This window comes from Phalangium opilio, unplaced genomic scaffold (assembly GCF_054372755.1).
Source record: "Phalangium opilio isolate 3A_F unplaced genomic scaffold, DU_Popi_V2 ptg000209l_1, whole genome shotgun sequence".
Classification (NCBI taxonomy): domain Eukaryota; kingdom Metazoa; phylum Arthropoda; class Arachnida; order Opiliones; family Phalangiidae; genus Phalangium; species Phalangium opilio.
In genome coordinates, this window is record NW_028324217.1 from 17,941,700 (window position 1) to 17,956,479 (window position 14,780).

The following is a 14,780-nucleotide window of genomic DNA, read 5'->3' on the forward strand; positions in this document are numbered from 1 at the left end:
GCACTGATCGCCCAATGTCCTCTCACAAAGACCTTGACGTCCCAAAGGCTACGTTATTTGATGATAGCGATTATCATGGAGATGATGATGGTGAAGTCCCCGAAGTTGTCGCTAAGAAGAAACCGGGACCTGCTTCCAAAACCGGTAAAGTTCCTGCTGCTGCCATTTTGTTTCCGAAACCTACAGTCAATGTGCCATCGAAAGATGCTTCTGAGACTTCACCGTCACGTCAGCCGTTAAAGGATAAGAGAACTACTCAACCGCAGCTAAGCAAGAGTGCTGCGCTAGATGACCAAAGGCGGAAGGAGGGTGCTGCTCACGATCCTAAAATGACAAGAACCCAACTTCCGAAACCGGAAATCAAGAAGCTTCTTGGTGGTGAAGAAGCTGATGCCCCTGTCCCAATGAAGAAAGGTGCAACCAAGGAAGCTGCGAAGGCAAAGGTTGGACCTGCGAGTAAAGTTCTTCCCAATAAGATCCCTGCCAAAACAATGAAAACCAAGCCAGTGGCGACCATGAAAGTTGGTTCCAAAGAAAAATCTGATGATTCTCAATCCGAAGATTCGCACTCTGAGGACATCCAACCCGTCGGTCTCAAGGGGAAGAAAGTAAAAGCAGGACCTGCATCTAAGAAACCTGCGACAACCAAGAAAGTTGCTTCCCATACCGCGCCTAAAGACGTTGACGATGCGGAATCCGGAGATATAAGTACTGAGGATAGTGAACCCACTCGTCCCAAGGGAAAGAAGGAGAAATCGGGACCCGTCGCTAAGAAGACGAAGACTGGCGCCACGAAGCATCAACCCAGCGTGTCTGAAGAAAAACCGAAACCGGAAGTGCCGAAGAGACAAGCTATAAACCGGTATTGAAGAAGCAATCTTCCGAAGACGTTGATGAGAAGGACAGTACTGAGGTAAAAACTTCCAAGCCATTACCAAAGCCTGCCAAAGCCACCACCACTACAAAGACCGCAACTAGATCTGGAAAGTCCAAAATGACGGAAAAGGAAAACTCCGAAGACGTTGATGCGGAGGACGCACCAGATGCAAAAAATTTGAAGCCTTTAAAAAAACCTGGAAAAACCACAACTTCAAAGACAGCAACTGAAACTGGAAAATCAAAAAAGACGGGAATCGAAGAAAACCAGAAAAAGGGTGCAGTTAAAACTGGTGCCAAGGGAAGGAAGGTTGCTTCCAAAGCCGCGTCTAAGGAGGAGTCCGACGATGCAAAATCCGAAGATTCGACTGCTGAGGATGTGGAACCCACAATTGCCAAGGGAAAGGAAGGCAAAGCAGGACTTGCCTCTAAGAATCCTAAGGCTAGAGCAACGAGGGTAATTAGTTCTTCTGACATTGTTTGTTAGTGTATACATTCTGTAACTTTTGGTTTAATATTATATTAGGTGAAAACCAAGGGCGTAGGCTCTGATAAAGAAAACCATGAACTCCTCGTGCCTAAACGTCCTCAACAAAAAACCGGCAAGAAAACCACCAAACCTGATCCCGAAGAAGCTTCCGAACCCGATGATGAAAGTCAGGACTCAACCGAACAAAACGAGGAGACCCCCGAACCCAGGAAACGTCGTGTCAGGATTAAGGTCATGTCCAAAGTTAAGGCTTCCCTGAAGAAGAAGCGCCTCAGCTCTGCAAGGCTCAGCCTAACCATCGGAAGAGCCAGCACGAAACATCCCAGCACCAGAGTCATGATTCTGGCAGCTATGAAGGAACTACAGATAGGACGCTCTGCCGTATCGATTCCTGCTATCAAAAGTTATCTGGAGGACAATTACCAAGTTCGGAATTACTCAATATATATCATTAAGGCATTGCTTAAAGCTGTTGAGGACGGATTACTAGTTCAAACAACCGGACGTGGGGCATCGGGTTCATTTTTACTTGCCCCTCAAAAGCTTGTGAAGAAAAATGGTGCCAAGGCTTCGGAGGGCGCACCAGTAGATTCCAAGAAAATGGTAGCTTCATCACCAGCCAAAGGAGCTCCAAATAAGAAGTGAACTGTATTCGGATATAAGGCATTGATTGGGTTTTTACATTGAATTTATGTTAATTTTCTATGATGTTCTTCAGTAGTTTGTTATATAACTTTAATTTTTATACTTGATCGAATTTTTTTCAGAACTACATATGTTAAGGCTTCGCATGTTTTTTTAATATTGAACATATATAATAATAAACTTTGCATTGTGAAAGATATTCAGTTTTCTCACATAAAATTTTATTGTTTTATACATGAAGTTAAGGTTGTTCAATGTGTGATTTTTGGAGATATTATATACGAACAAGTTGGGAAAACCAAAATATTACGTCTCCGAGCCGAGACGAATTTACTTTATAATCTAAATAATTTTAAACATAGCTATATTTAACGTTATACTTCTAGGGAACACCTCTATCAGAACTTTTGTAAATTTAGGGTATATAAGGCGATTGATTCACACTAAACGATAAGATAATGCGCAATTGCGTGAACCTTTGGTGGAAGCCCTGCCATTGGGAGGCTAGACGTTTCTCGTAACCCTAGCCGCTCGCCGCGTACATCTTAATCCTAACGATGATGGAGTAGAAGCCAATGTGACAGATTGGTGTCTTTGTGGTATAGACGAAAGACCAGTAGATGGTGGTGTTAGAAGCCAATAAGAACAGATTGGTGTGTATGTGGTGTACACGAAAGACTAGTGCATGGTGTTGTTGTTAGAAGCCATTAAATACTGAGGGTGTTGAGTGAAAGAATTGGCGGTTGGTCAGCAGATGAAGGTATAACGACTAGTTACTGATTGACGTTAAATAAGATAGGTAAAACAATGAAATAAAGTTTTCGCAATTTCTGTGTACTGCGAACGCGGTCCGGAAATTGCGAACACGTTTGCTCCGATTTGCCAACTGCGAACGCGGTGACAGACACACACACACAGACACGTCCAGTGTAAAACCTCTCCGTGACGTCATCGTCACTCGGAGAGGTAAAAAATGGATTTAGTGACAGACGAACTGAAAATGTTGATCAATTTGTTCCATAGAAGCGCATTGCTTCCATTTTAAAAGCCAACGACTAAATCCTTTCATTAAACAACAATTGAAAGTTTTTTTTTAGAAGGTGCCAAAAACTACTGTGATTATTTAAACAAGGTAAAAAGATCATTTTATATTTGTTACTGGAGTTAGCACCTGCTTCTCTATGAGCCTTGTTCCCCGTGCTACGGTTGGGAAGATAATTATACGTAAAGGGGGTCAACACTATTTTTGTATAAAGGAGGGCTTCTCATATTACACGGCGCAAACAAGTTTCATCGAAGTGTACTTTTTGTTTTTATACATATACTTTTGATTTAAGGTTGTTTTTCCATCTGATCATGCATAAAAGATGATGAACGGTATAAAAATACTCTTCGGACGATATTTTCAGATGGAAAATCGTCGGCTATTGCAAGATAACCCTGACCAGTTTTGGTGTTCAGTTGCTCACCATGCAGACCTTACTTAATAATTTTTGGTTCATTGGTATCACCATAAGTTTATAAGATGTGTTCCATAAGTATGACAAATCGTATGCTTCGTAATGTTAGAGACATAATGAGAGCTAGTTTGAGAAGGACACATCAATTGACTACACGCGGTTTTGCAAGAGTTCCATCATCCTAATTAGTCTAAACTAAGCCTTTGACAGCGCCAAAACCAGGCGTCGCTTTTCGAGAATCTATGACTCTTCACCTACGTCACTTCATGACAAGCGTTCTGCGTTCAGTATAAACTGAGAAACTTATGTAACATGTCTTATGAACTTATGGTATCACCGTGCGACGCGTGACTCGATAGACTTTTTAAAAATCATTTCAAACCCCGAGATATTTTCACATTTTGCAAATTAATAACTTAGCTATGGTTAAAACAAAAGGAATATACTATAAGAAGGTATAAGTTGCGAGATCTTAAGCTTCTACTCTTACGCCGGTGTCAGTGGACAAGTAAGCCCCACCTCTTTCATGTCCGTCATTACTCTGCCCTTTCCCATTGCATCCCGTGGGGGATAGGTCTTACAGACACGAATGACGTATTCCGACTAGAGAAAAAACCTCGAGCAAACTAAACAGAAAATGGAGGCTAATCGCGGTGCTGAAAAGGTACGACAGTCGTTTTCAAGTGCCATTAACAAGCTAGTTAAAGGTTTTGAATCTAACTTAGCAGGGCCGGCCTTAGGGCTGGGCCAACAGGGCCATGGCCCGGGGCCACCACCTGACAGGGGCCGCCACATGAGTTCATGTGGCGTAGGCGACGCACAACCAATCAGCGTCCATCGTTTACAGACGTCATATTTAATTAAAGAGCTGCATCGGTTTTTATTCACTATAGAAGTCTGAATTAATTGCATGTTGAATCTTGGTTTGGCTGCTATTTGGAATTTTTTGGTTATAATGTCGGACAACGAAACTAGAATTGATATTAATGCAAATGCTCAACGAAGTGTTTATCCCCGTAAAAATCGTAATAATATCTCATTTGGGTGTGGGGTTATAAAAATTCCCATCTTTTTTTTTCTGTTCTGGAAAACTTCTCTAAACCAAATACGTTTTATATGGTCAATTTTCTTTTGTTTTCGAATTAATAGCGAAGAAATAATTAAATTATTCGCATGAGCTAAACGCTTCACTCTACTGCAATTGCCCGCCATTACCTCGATCTATTCACAGAACTTATCCCACGTGACAAAGAAAAGGACGTGGATTGGTTGTGCGTCGCCTACGCCGGCGAGATCGACGTAAAAAGTTCAGCCAGTTGAACATTTTTTCTCTCTCTCGCCGTCTTCGCTACGTACGCTACGCGTGAAATTTTCTCAGTGTGGACAGGCGATTTTCTCGGCGTACTTGGCGAGCGTAGCGTGCGTGGCGAGCGAAGCGAATATTTTATCCTAGTGCGGACATAGGAGCAGAAGCTACAGCTTTGTCAACAAAAGCTTTTCAAAGCGACTCTACACACATGCAGCATTCAAAAAATCCCGGGAGCCTCAGCGCTAGCCTCCTTGCTGCTAGCGTGGGAAGGAAACTTATAGCGTTTTCCTTTGTGTCCTCGCGGAGTGCTCCCAAGGAGCAATAAAAATGGTAGTAGTAGTTTCGAGCTTCGTTGAAGACTGTTTTTGGAGAATAGGATCTCCTAGTTTTATTCCTCCATGGGAGCGCTCCACGAGGACCCAAAGGAAAACGCTATTAGCTATTTGTTAAAGAAAGGGGCACTATGTGAAATGCGAAGAAACAAGCTGGTCCAGCAACCATAACATTTTTGCACACCCAATCAATTTATAGGACATTGGTCCAGTGAGGGAGTGACACCTATAAGTGTCTCAAAGTTATCTTATTTCCGTCCCGGCTAAATAGAAAACCGACACAATAGGCAGGGTTCATACAACTTTGGAAAACAAATTTCCCTGAGATTTCCAGGTTTTTCCTGTATATGGAGTATCCTATGGAGCAAATGTTAACGAAGGAGGAAGGGTAAATAGGACAATTACATAATCAAAGGGCATCCCCGTATCTCTAATATAATCAGAGTTATGAGCCTCCAAAGTATAGTGTTATGTTAATCCTATGGAGGGAATGTTCACGAAAACTGAAATTAATAAAAACCTATTTACGTTCAACGATGACCCACGAACACTCGATCAGTTTAGCTTTAATCTCAATTGAAAGAGGTACTGCAGCTTTATTGGACTATTTCGAAATGATCACAGACTTCGCGAATATTAAAGCTCGTAAAATAGATTTTATGTAATGCAATTGTACTTAAGATACTATTTCCACGTTTCATTAAATAATACTAAACGTCCTTTCACTGCTCATATTAAAAAATTATAAAAGTGATCTAAAATTTTTTTCTGCAGTTAGGAGGCCACCATTCTGGCTTTTGGCTCAGGGCCTCCAAATCTTTAAGGCCGGCCCTGAACTTAGATTGAAGGTTATTGAAATTGTCTGCTAGTTCTAAACAAGCTGGGTACTCGGATTAAAGTCGTTGTTGGATATTTCCTTGTTTTAATGGTCAATGTTTTGGGGGGGGGGGCATATATCTGTAACCAAATGTTGTACACCCCATGTTCATTGATACTTTCCACTCAGTTGTTCCCAATAAACACGATCCCTCATAATTGACGGACTTTTCAAAATCACCCTTTTTACCAGCTTCAATTCCAAATCGTTTTTTGACTTCGACATTCAGTGGAGGAACTCACACTTTCATGGACTGCGACGTAATACCCCGATTTTCTCTCTTTGTCAAGGACCTTTGACACGTAAAATTTTAATATAATAAAAATAAATGTAAATCAAGATTTGGCATTGATAAGTTTAGTACAACAGAGTTCTAAGTCGAGGCTTTAAAAATGTACTATTTTAGTAATAATAAATTTTAAATTACTTATGTCCGTGGTTAAGTGATTTTTTACCTATTTGAGATTTTATGGACTATTTGAAATAAGCACCTCTGGGCAATTGCGTACCACCCTGCCCTCTTGATAACAAAATTCTCGCGGTACGTGATCCATGTCGAATGAAATTTAGCACGAGATTTTTTAAAATTGCGCGAGATGTAGAGCGTGCAATGAAAATTTTGTTAACAGGAATGCAAAGCGTTATGCGATTGGTCGGACGTGCTTATTTCAAATTATCCATAAAATCTCAACCTATTTTGAATTTTGAAATCATTTGGAGGTATTCCCTGAATATTGTATTATGAAGACTGGTCTTATAATGAGTAGAAGAATCGACAAAAAATCGCTTGACTTCACCTTCCGTTTAACTTCAATAATACATTTTATACCCATGTGTATTTCTTTTATTATTGATTAAACTCTATAAAAATAATGTTATCAGTTATCACTTACACTGTTCTGACTTTCTTGCTCTTTGGAGAAATAGTTTCCTCTTTTATTTACCGTTTTCCAGCTGTATGGCTCAAAAATTTAAATTAACTAAAGTTGTTACGGATTCCGGAACGAAAGACGGTTATTAATAGTATTCTAATGTCTATGATAACTACTCAACTAACTGCACCAATTGCTGCCAAAAAATAATCTCTAGCAGAAGGTTTTAATTTTTTAGCCTAGCGCGGCTGGCACTGCTGGCAGCAGTCTGGTAAATAGCACACTTCCTCTGGTCCAAAACCAGTTTATTAATTGCTTGGACTAGGTTTTAAATTCGAGAAGTGGGGCTTACTGGTCCTCAGGACCAGTTTATTAATTGAAATTCTATAGGAGTACAAAGGCTGGGACCAGTCCGGAGACCAGTTTATTATTTCAGAAGCTAAGGGGGTCACTGGTCCCAAGGACTAGTTGAAAAAATATCCTTATTTCCCAGACTGGCTGGCAGTGCCTGGCAATTGGCATCTGCTGGGGTGTACTATGGCCAACTCGATCATGCGCTCACCTCATAGACACAAGCTGCTCGCAGTCACAGCTGCGACCCGGCTAGTTTTCCCACGAGACTGACGAGAGCTAGCTACTTCCGTCTCAATTTATAGTCACCTCACATCCATGAGTGTACAGCATATTTGGTGGTTAGAATTAGCCTCCAATGGTGACTGTCTTTTTTCAGTTGACTCAAGATTTAGAAATATTTTATTAAAAATGTTAATTAGCTATTAAATTTTGTCATTTTGTACAATGCACAACGCAAATCTTCTCTTGATTCGCAGGCCCATTTGGCCTTTCTGAGTTAAATGGACCAAAACTGAAAACTGTAATATGTTATCATTTGTTATGTTAGGTAAGGTAACATTAGGCCAATTTAGATCAGCGTAGGTTAGGTTGTGCCAGGGCAGTTCCATTAGATCTCTTGAGGTGTTCTTCAAGAATCCCAAATATTTTTATTACCTACCAGCTTAAAGCTTTCACCACAACAACACAATCTTTATATGAATCCATCCTACTTGTCCTCTTTTACCCTTCAACCAAATTAGACCAATCATTCAACGCTATTTATTTATTTACCCACCATAATGCAAAAATATTTATAAGGTTACCTTTTAAGGTAAAATAATGTTACAGAATTGTACCTAGGAGAAATGTAGTGTTTTTATAATTACATAATAGCACTGCCTGTAAATGTTTTTTACCTCTCCGAGTGACGATGACGTCACGGAGAGGTATTGCACTGGACGTATCTGTCTGAGTGTGTGTCTGTCTGTCTGTCTGTGTGTCTGTCTGTCTGTCACAACCCACGTGACCGCGTTCGCAGTTTACAAATCGGAGCAAACAAATACCCGATTTCCGGAACGCGTTCGCGGTTCACGGAAATTTTGATAGATTTTCATAGCCTAACTTATATTAAAGAGAAAATCCATAAGGAAGAGAGAGACCAAATTAAAATAACGAACTGTTTATTAAACAAGTGAGAGAGTGAGACTGAAGTGAGTGATATGATAACATAACATTGCTATTTATAGCAGTTACTAAAAAAACAGTATTAAGATCGGTTAAAAAACATATCGCCTTAATTAAATTACAGAGTTAATATGTTCCGAGTAGATAGGAGTCGCTTTCTCCAACACCCCTTCTCGACGAGTATCGGATAATCCGGCTTTGGACATCAAGTGCTTTAGTTTTTCTTTGGTTAAAGGCTTGGTTAACATGTCAGCGGTCATTTCCTCGGTTGGACAATAGGTGATATCGATGATGTGGTTTTCTCTCATATCCTTGAGGAAGTGGTATCGTACGTCAATGTGTTTCGTCCTAGCGCTGATCCGTTCGGAAAGGCTCATCTTGATGCATCTTTGATTGTCCTCAAATAGGTACGTTGGCGTGGTAGCCGGGAGTCCAACATCTTCGAGAAGCTGTCGTAGCCAAATGACTTCTTGGGCGGCATGAGCTGCTGCGACGTATTCGGCTTCTGTCGATGAGAGTGCGACAGTTGATTGTTTCCGACTTGACCATGCGATCGTTCCCTGTCCGAATTGGAATAGGTATCCGCTCGTTGATTTCCGGTCTTGATGATCACCGGCCCAATCTGCATCGACGTAGCCGACAAGTTCTGGTGTTTCCTTCAAAGCTGGGAAATGAAGTCGGACATCTTTTGTTCCCTTGAGATAACGCATTACTCGTCTGACGGCCGTCCAATCTCTTTCTCTCGGTTTTGAGACTCTTCGGCATAGGTAGCTGATGCTAACTACAATGTCTGGTCGTGAAACGGTGGCGATGTGTAGAAGTATTCCAATTGCTTCTCGATACCGGTTGTTGTTAGGTAGGATATCTTCGTCTCCAGACAATTTTGGATAAGAGGGATCCATAGGAGTTTTGGATATCTTCGCATCTTGCATGCCGAAGTCTTCGAGCATGAACGCTATTTTAGTTCCTTGATGGATTGTAAAACTTCCGTCAATTCCTCGCTCAATCTGGATACCGAGGTAATACGAGGCGTTTCCTAGGTCCTTTAGCTCGAAGTGCTTATTTAGTTTCTCGTACAGATTGTTGATGGTGGCTTCATTCTCGTTCAACACCAACAGATCATCTACGTATAGTAGGATATACGTTCAGGTACCGTCTTGTTCCAATTTCGAGTAGAGTCCGGGATCGGCTTTGCTACGATTGAATCCTTCATCAAGTAGAATTTGATTGGCTTTGGCGTTCCAGGCCCTTGCAGATTGCTTCAATCCGTATAAGCTGCGCTTGAGTCTGCAGACCTTCTCTTCATTTCCAGGTTGGATGAAACCCGGAGGCTGTTCCATATACAGGTCCTGGACTATGTCTCCATGCAGGAATGCGGTTTTGACGTCATAGTGTTTGACCAATAAGTTCTTGGCTGCGGCGATACTGAGTAGAAGTCGTACGGTCTCGTACTTCACGACAGGTGCAAACGTCTCGTCAAAATCTTCGCCAAACTTCTGAGAATAGCCTTTGGCGACTAATCGGGCTTTATATTTGCTGAGTGATCCATTTTGATCATGTTTGGCTTTGAAAACCCAACGACAACCAATGGCCTTCCGATTTGGTGGTAGGTCTGTTAACTCCTAGGTGCCTTTTTCATGCAAAGATGATATTTCTTCTTTTGCAGCATCTGTCCAGTTCTTCCTTTCTCTCGGATTTAAGTCGGCGAGTTCCTCCCATGAGCTTGGTTCGCGAGGATATTGAACCGTTGCCTTGTACGTCAATCTCTTTGGTGGAATGCCCTTATTATTCCTTTCCGATCGTCTTGGAAGAATAGGAACTGATGGTATTTCTTCAGATTCTTGTTCTCCATCAGATGATGATTCTGATTGTTCCTTTTTCGGATGTGACGTGATCAAGGAGTCAGCTGAATTAGTCTCCTTTTCCCCTTCTGGCTCTGATATGATGCTTTCTTCAAAGGTGTTGTCTCCTGTTCCTTCGTCGAAAGTGACAGAACGGCTGAAGTGAACTTTGGCAGTCTCAGGATTGAGAATACGATAGCCTTTCGTTGCTAAGCCATATCCGACCAGGACTCCTTTAAAAGCTTTGTCTCCGAATTTTACTCGTTTCTCCTTGGGAATGTACGAATAGGCTTTACTTCCGAATACACGGATGTGTCCAATACGTGGCTTTGAACCACTCCAAAGCTCATAAGGTGTTACGTCAATGGCTCTTGTTGGCAGACGATTTTGAAGATAGGCGGCGGTCGTGACAGCTTCACCCCAGTAACGGTTCTCGAGTTGTGCGTCTAACAGCATGCATTTGGCCATTTCCGTCAAAGATCGATTCTTGCGTTCCGCAACTCCGTTCTGTTGTGGATTATACGGTACGGTCAACTGGTGTTCGATGCCAAGATCCTTGAGATAATCTTCAATTTCATGGCTGATATATTCTCCACCATTGTCTGATCGAAGAGCTTTCGGGTATCTTCCGAATTTGGTCCTTACGGATGCAATGAAATCCTTGAATGCAGTTAGAACGGAGTTCTTGGTCTTCATCAGATAGAGCTGTGTAAATCTTGAGTAGTCATCGATGAATGTTAGTATGTATCGATTACCGCCAGGTGTCACTGTCGGCATTGGCCCGCATACGTCCGTATGGATTAGTTCCATAGGCTCCTTGGTCTTCGATGTAGATGTTGGGAATGGTTTAGCTGTCATCTTTCCCTTTAGGCAACATTCGCAAATAAGCTTCCGCTGACATTCGGAGAGCTTGATACCATCGGCAAGATTCTTCGATGAAAGAGACTTCACGGCATCTATGTCCCGATGCCCTAGCCGTCTATGCCAGAGGTGAATGCAATCGGCTGTATGCGAGTTGCTGGCAACTTTTGCTATTTGCTTGGTTTGAAGTCGATAAAGGAATCCATCCATCTTGGCGAAAGCTGCAACGTTTTGACCTTCCATGATTCTGCATTCGTCGCCTTCAAAAATGACAGTGTGTCCTGTCTGCGTCAAACGGTGTACAGAAAGTAAGCTGCCTCCTAGTTTTGGAACATAAAGGATGTTCTTCACAGCTATGCTATGTACTTCTCCGTTTGGAGCGAGGCAGTCAATCATGCCATCGCCAATCCCTTCCGCCATTATGATTGGGCCGTCGGCGAGATGAATCTTCTCTGATTTCGGCGTTATGAATTTGAAATTCTTCCGATCGCTGGACATGTGAGTGGTAGCCCCTGAATCCACATACCATGAGTTCGCTTGTGAGCCGTTCGAAGCCTTGAAGGCTGTATACTCCCCGCTCGTTCTCTTTTCTACCGCTGCTTTACTTCGCTCACTTCGGGATGCAGCATGTTCTCGATCCAGCTTATCTTTGTAGCTTCGGCAGTCCTTCTTATAGTGCCCTGGCTTGTTACAATGATAACAGACTCCTCTGCTTGGACGACGCCGTTGATTATTGAATCTTCGACCTTTGCTTTGACTTGAAGTCAGCAACGCTGTGTCATTCCTAGAGGAAGCTGCTCTAGTCTCTTGACGTCGATTGAATTCGTCCAGTAATTTCGCTTTCACTAAGTCTAGTGTCAGATCTGCTTCCGGTCTCACTTCGAGGGCTGTGACCAAGACATTGTAAGATTCCGGTAGACTGCAGAGTAGCATGGCAGCGACGTGTGTATCAGGCAAATTTTTCTCCGATTCCTCGTAATTTTTCGACGATCTCCAACATGGACCCTATGTGGTCTTGTATACTTTGGTCATCGTCCTTGAAGCGCATTTGATGCATCTTCCGTAGCAGGAATAATTTGCTTGTGATGTTCGCTTGGTCATGTAGCTTCTGGAGTGTCTCCCACATGGAATGGGCAGTCTTCTCGTGAACGATATGAATTAATTGATCGTCTTCCACAGACAGTGCTATTGCAGCTTGGGCTTGCTTGTCTCTCTTATCCCAGTCAGCAGGAGGTTCCGACGTAGGTTTTGCTTTCTCGACGATTTCCCATAGATTGTCTCTGGTCAGTACCATCTTCATTTTGAATTTCCATAGTTGATAGTTAGTATTGTTCAACTTCGTGACGAGAGATTTCAAGTCGCTTGAAGCCATCTTGTATACGTGTTGACCGAAGACTAAGTCTTATACTATAATACTAACTGGTACCCGACTGTCCTTAACATAAGTATTTCCACGTGGCTGAGCCCATAACCTGATAGATTTTCATAGCCTAACTTATATTAAAGAGATAATCCATAAGGAAGAGAGAGACCAAATTAAAATAACGAACTGTTTATTAAACAAGTGAGAGAGTGAGACTGAAGTGAGTGATATGATAACATAACATTGCTATTTATAGCAGTTACTAAAAAAACAGTATTAAGATCGGTTAAAAAACATATCGCCTTAATTAAATTACAGAGTTAATATGTTCCGAGTAGATAGGAGTCGCTTTCTCCAACAAATTTGGCCATTCATCTGCCAACACCAGTCTTAACTAACTGGCTTCTAAGGACCACAATCTGCAAGTCTTTGTCCATCCCACATGGACACTAGCCTGTACTTGCTAGCTCGTAAGCACCACCATCTTCTGTTCTTCGGCATTCCCACATTGACACCAGCTTCTATGCACCACCATCTTCAGGTCTTTGTCCATTCCGGCTTCTTCTCCATAGTTATCGTTTGGTTTTAAGATATACGCGGCGATCGGCTAGGGTTACGAGAAACGTCTAGCCTCCCAATGGTAGGGCTTCCACCAAAGGTTCACGCGAATGCGTTTTTATCTATTATTATAATGGAAACGAATTGTATATATACCCCAAAATTTGAAGAAAGCGGTCTTTGGGTTGTCCTAAATTTGCTCAATAATAAGGAAGCACCGCTTCTTAAATAATACTTCACACAGCCTTTAGTGCATAGGGAAGGTTATTTGATTGTATAAACATGGGCTTCATAGTCAATCTTTTGGTGAAGGAAAGGCAATGGATAAAGGGTGGGCGTGATAAACCTTCGAAGGTCTATAGGATGTGCAACTCCCTGTACTAAAAAGTAGACAAGTCGATGCTAGCGACGCCAGCTAACAGCGCTGGAAAGCCTTGCCCTTGCGTGATAAATTAAAAATACTGGGCCATTGCCCATTGGATCACGCGCTCGACGAAGCAAGCTGCTCGTGTTAGAGGCAACAGTAGTCGGCGGGACGTTGCATTGCTTCTTGGCGCGAGGGAAGTACGCTGAAAAGGAGACCTCCCACTTGTGTGTTGGTTTCTCTTCAGGAAAACAATGGATAGGTCCATTCACAACCTCCTATATAAGAATATATATATTCTTAAATAGGAGGTACGGGTCTATTCATATATCATAGGAAAAAGATAGCGGCACTTGAATTGAATTACCATCTGAAAATTGATATTCTTTAAATAGATTTTATGAATTTTAATATTCGTTCGAATATTAAATGCTTGTACAATTAACTTTCTTTCAATAAATGAAATGGGTCGAAGTTACAAAATCAAACAATTAAAATTCAATTATAATAAAATCAGAGTATGAAGTAAAAAATTTAAATTGTTAAAAATTTAGTAGTATTAACTTATAATGAAGGTTAAACATTGGCATCCTCCACTACTGTTCCTTAACAGTTTTCATTTAGAATTCTTTTGAAAATTTAGTTATGGTCAGTGGTTTTGAATATTTATTGCGATCACGTGTTAAGGGTTTGCTGGTAAAGTCACACTGATCACATTAGAAGGGTTTTCTCAACTGTGAGTGAGTTGATGTGTGATCAAATGGCTCTTCTGCGTGCAGGCATAATCACAATGATCACATTTGAATGGTTTTTCACCACTGTGAATGCGTTGATGTCTGATCAAATTATTCTTCTTCGTGCTGGCATAATCACACTGATCACATTTGAAGGGTTTTTCACTACTGTGAATGCGTTGATGTGTGATCAAAGCATTCTTTTGCGAACATATATATCCACACTGATCACATTTGAATAGTTTTTCTCCATGGTGAATGCGTTGATGTGTGATCAAACCACTCTTTTGCGTAGATTTAAATTCACACTGATCACATTTGAATGTTTTATCTCCAGTGTGAATGCGTTGATGTGTGATCAAACCACTCTTCTTCGTACATTTATATTCACACTGATTACATTTGAATGGTTTTTCCCCAGTGTGAATACGTTGGTGTCTGATTAAACTAATCTTTTTATTGCTGGCATATCCACACTGATCACATTTGAATGGTTTTTCTCCAGTGTGAATGCGTTGATGTGTGATCAAACCACTCTTTTGCGTAGATTTAAATTCACACTGATCACATTTGAATGGTTTTTCTCCAGTGTGAATGCGTTGATGTGTGATCAAACCACTCTTTTGCGTACATTTATATTCACAGTGATCACATTTGAATGGTTTTTCCCCAGTGTGAAT

At 41.4% G+C, this 14,780-nt stretch overlaps 1 protein-coding gene across 1 annotated transcript; it reads left to right on the top strand.

Moving 5' to 3' along the window:
• The first annotated feature begins 988 nt into the window (after window positions 1-988).
• Window positions 989-2,200, top strand: LOC149620996 (uncharacterized). The gene is made up of 2 exons (XM_089854287.1): window positions 989-1,333; window positions 1,403-2,200. Exons 1-2 carry the CDS (start codon window positions 995-997, stop codon window positions 2,009-2,011), a joined length of 948 nt encoding a protein of 315 aa, XP_089710413.1. The 5' UTR covers window positions 989-994; the 3' UTR covers window positions 2,012-2,200.
• The last annotated feature ends 12,580 nt before the right edge of the window (window positions 2,201-14,780 follow it).

Coding starts and splice junctions, on each gene's coding strand:
- LOC149620996 (XM_089854287.1), top strand. CDS start 995: ATGACGGAAAAGGAAAACTCCGAAGACGTTGATGCGGAGGACGCACCA. Junction 1,334..1,402: donor CTAAGGCTAGAGCAACGAGG/GTAATTAGTTCT, acceptor ATATTATATTAG/GTGAAAACCAAGGGCGTAGG.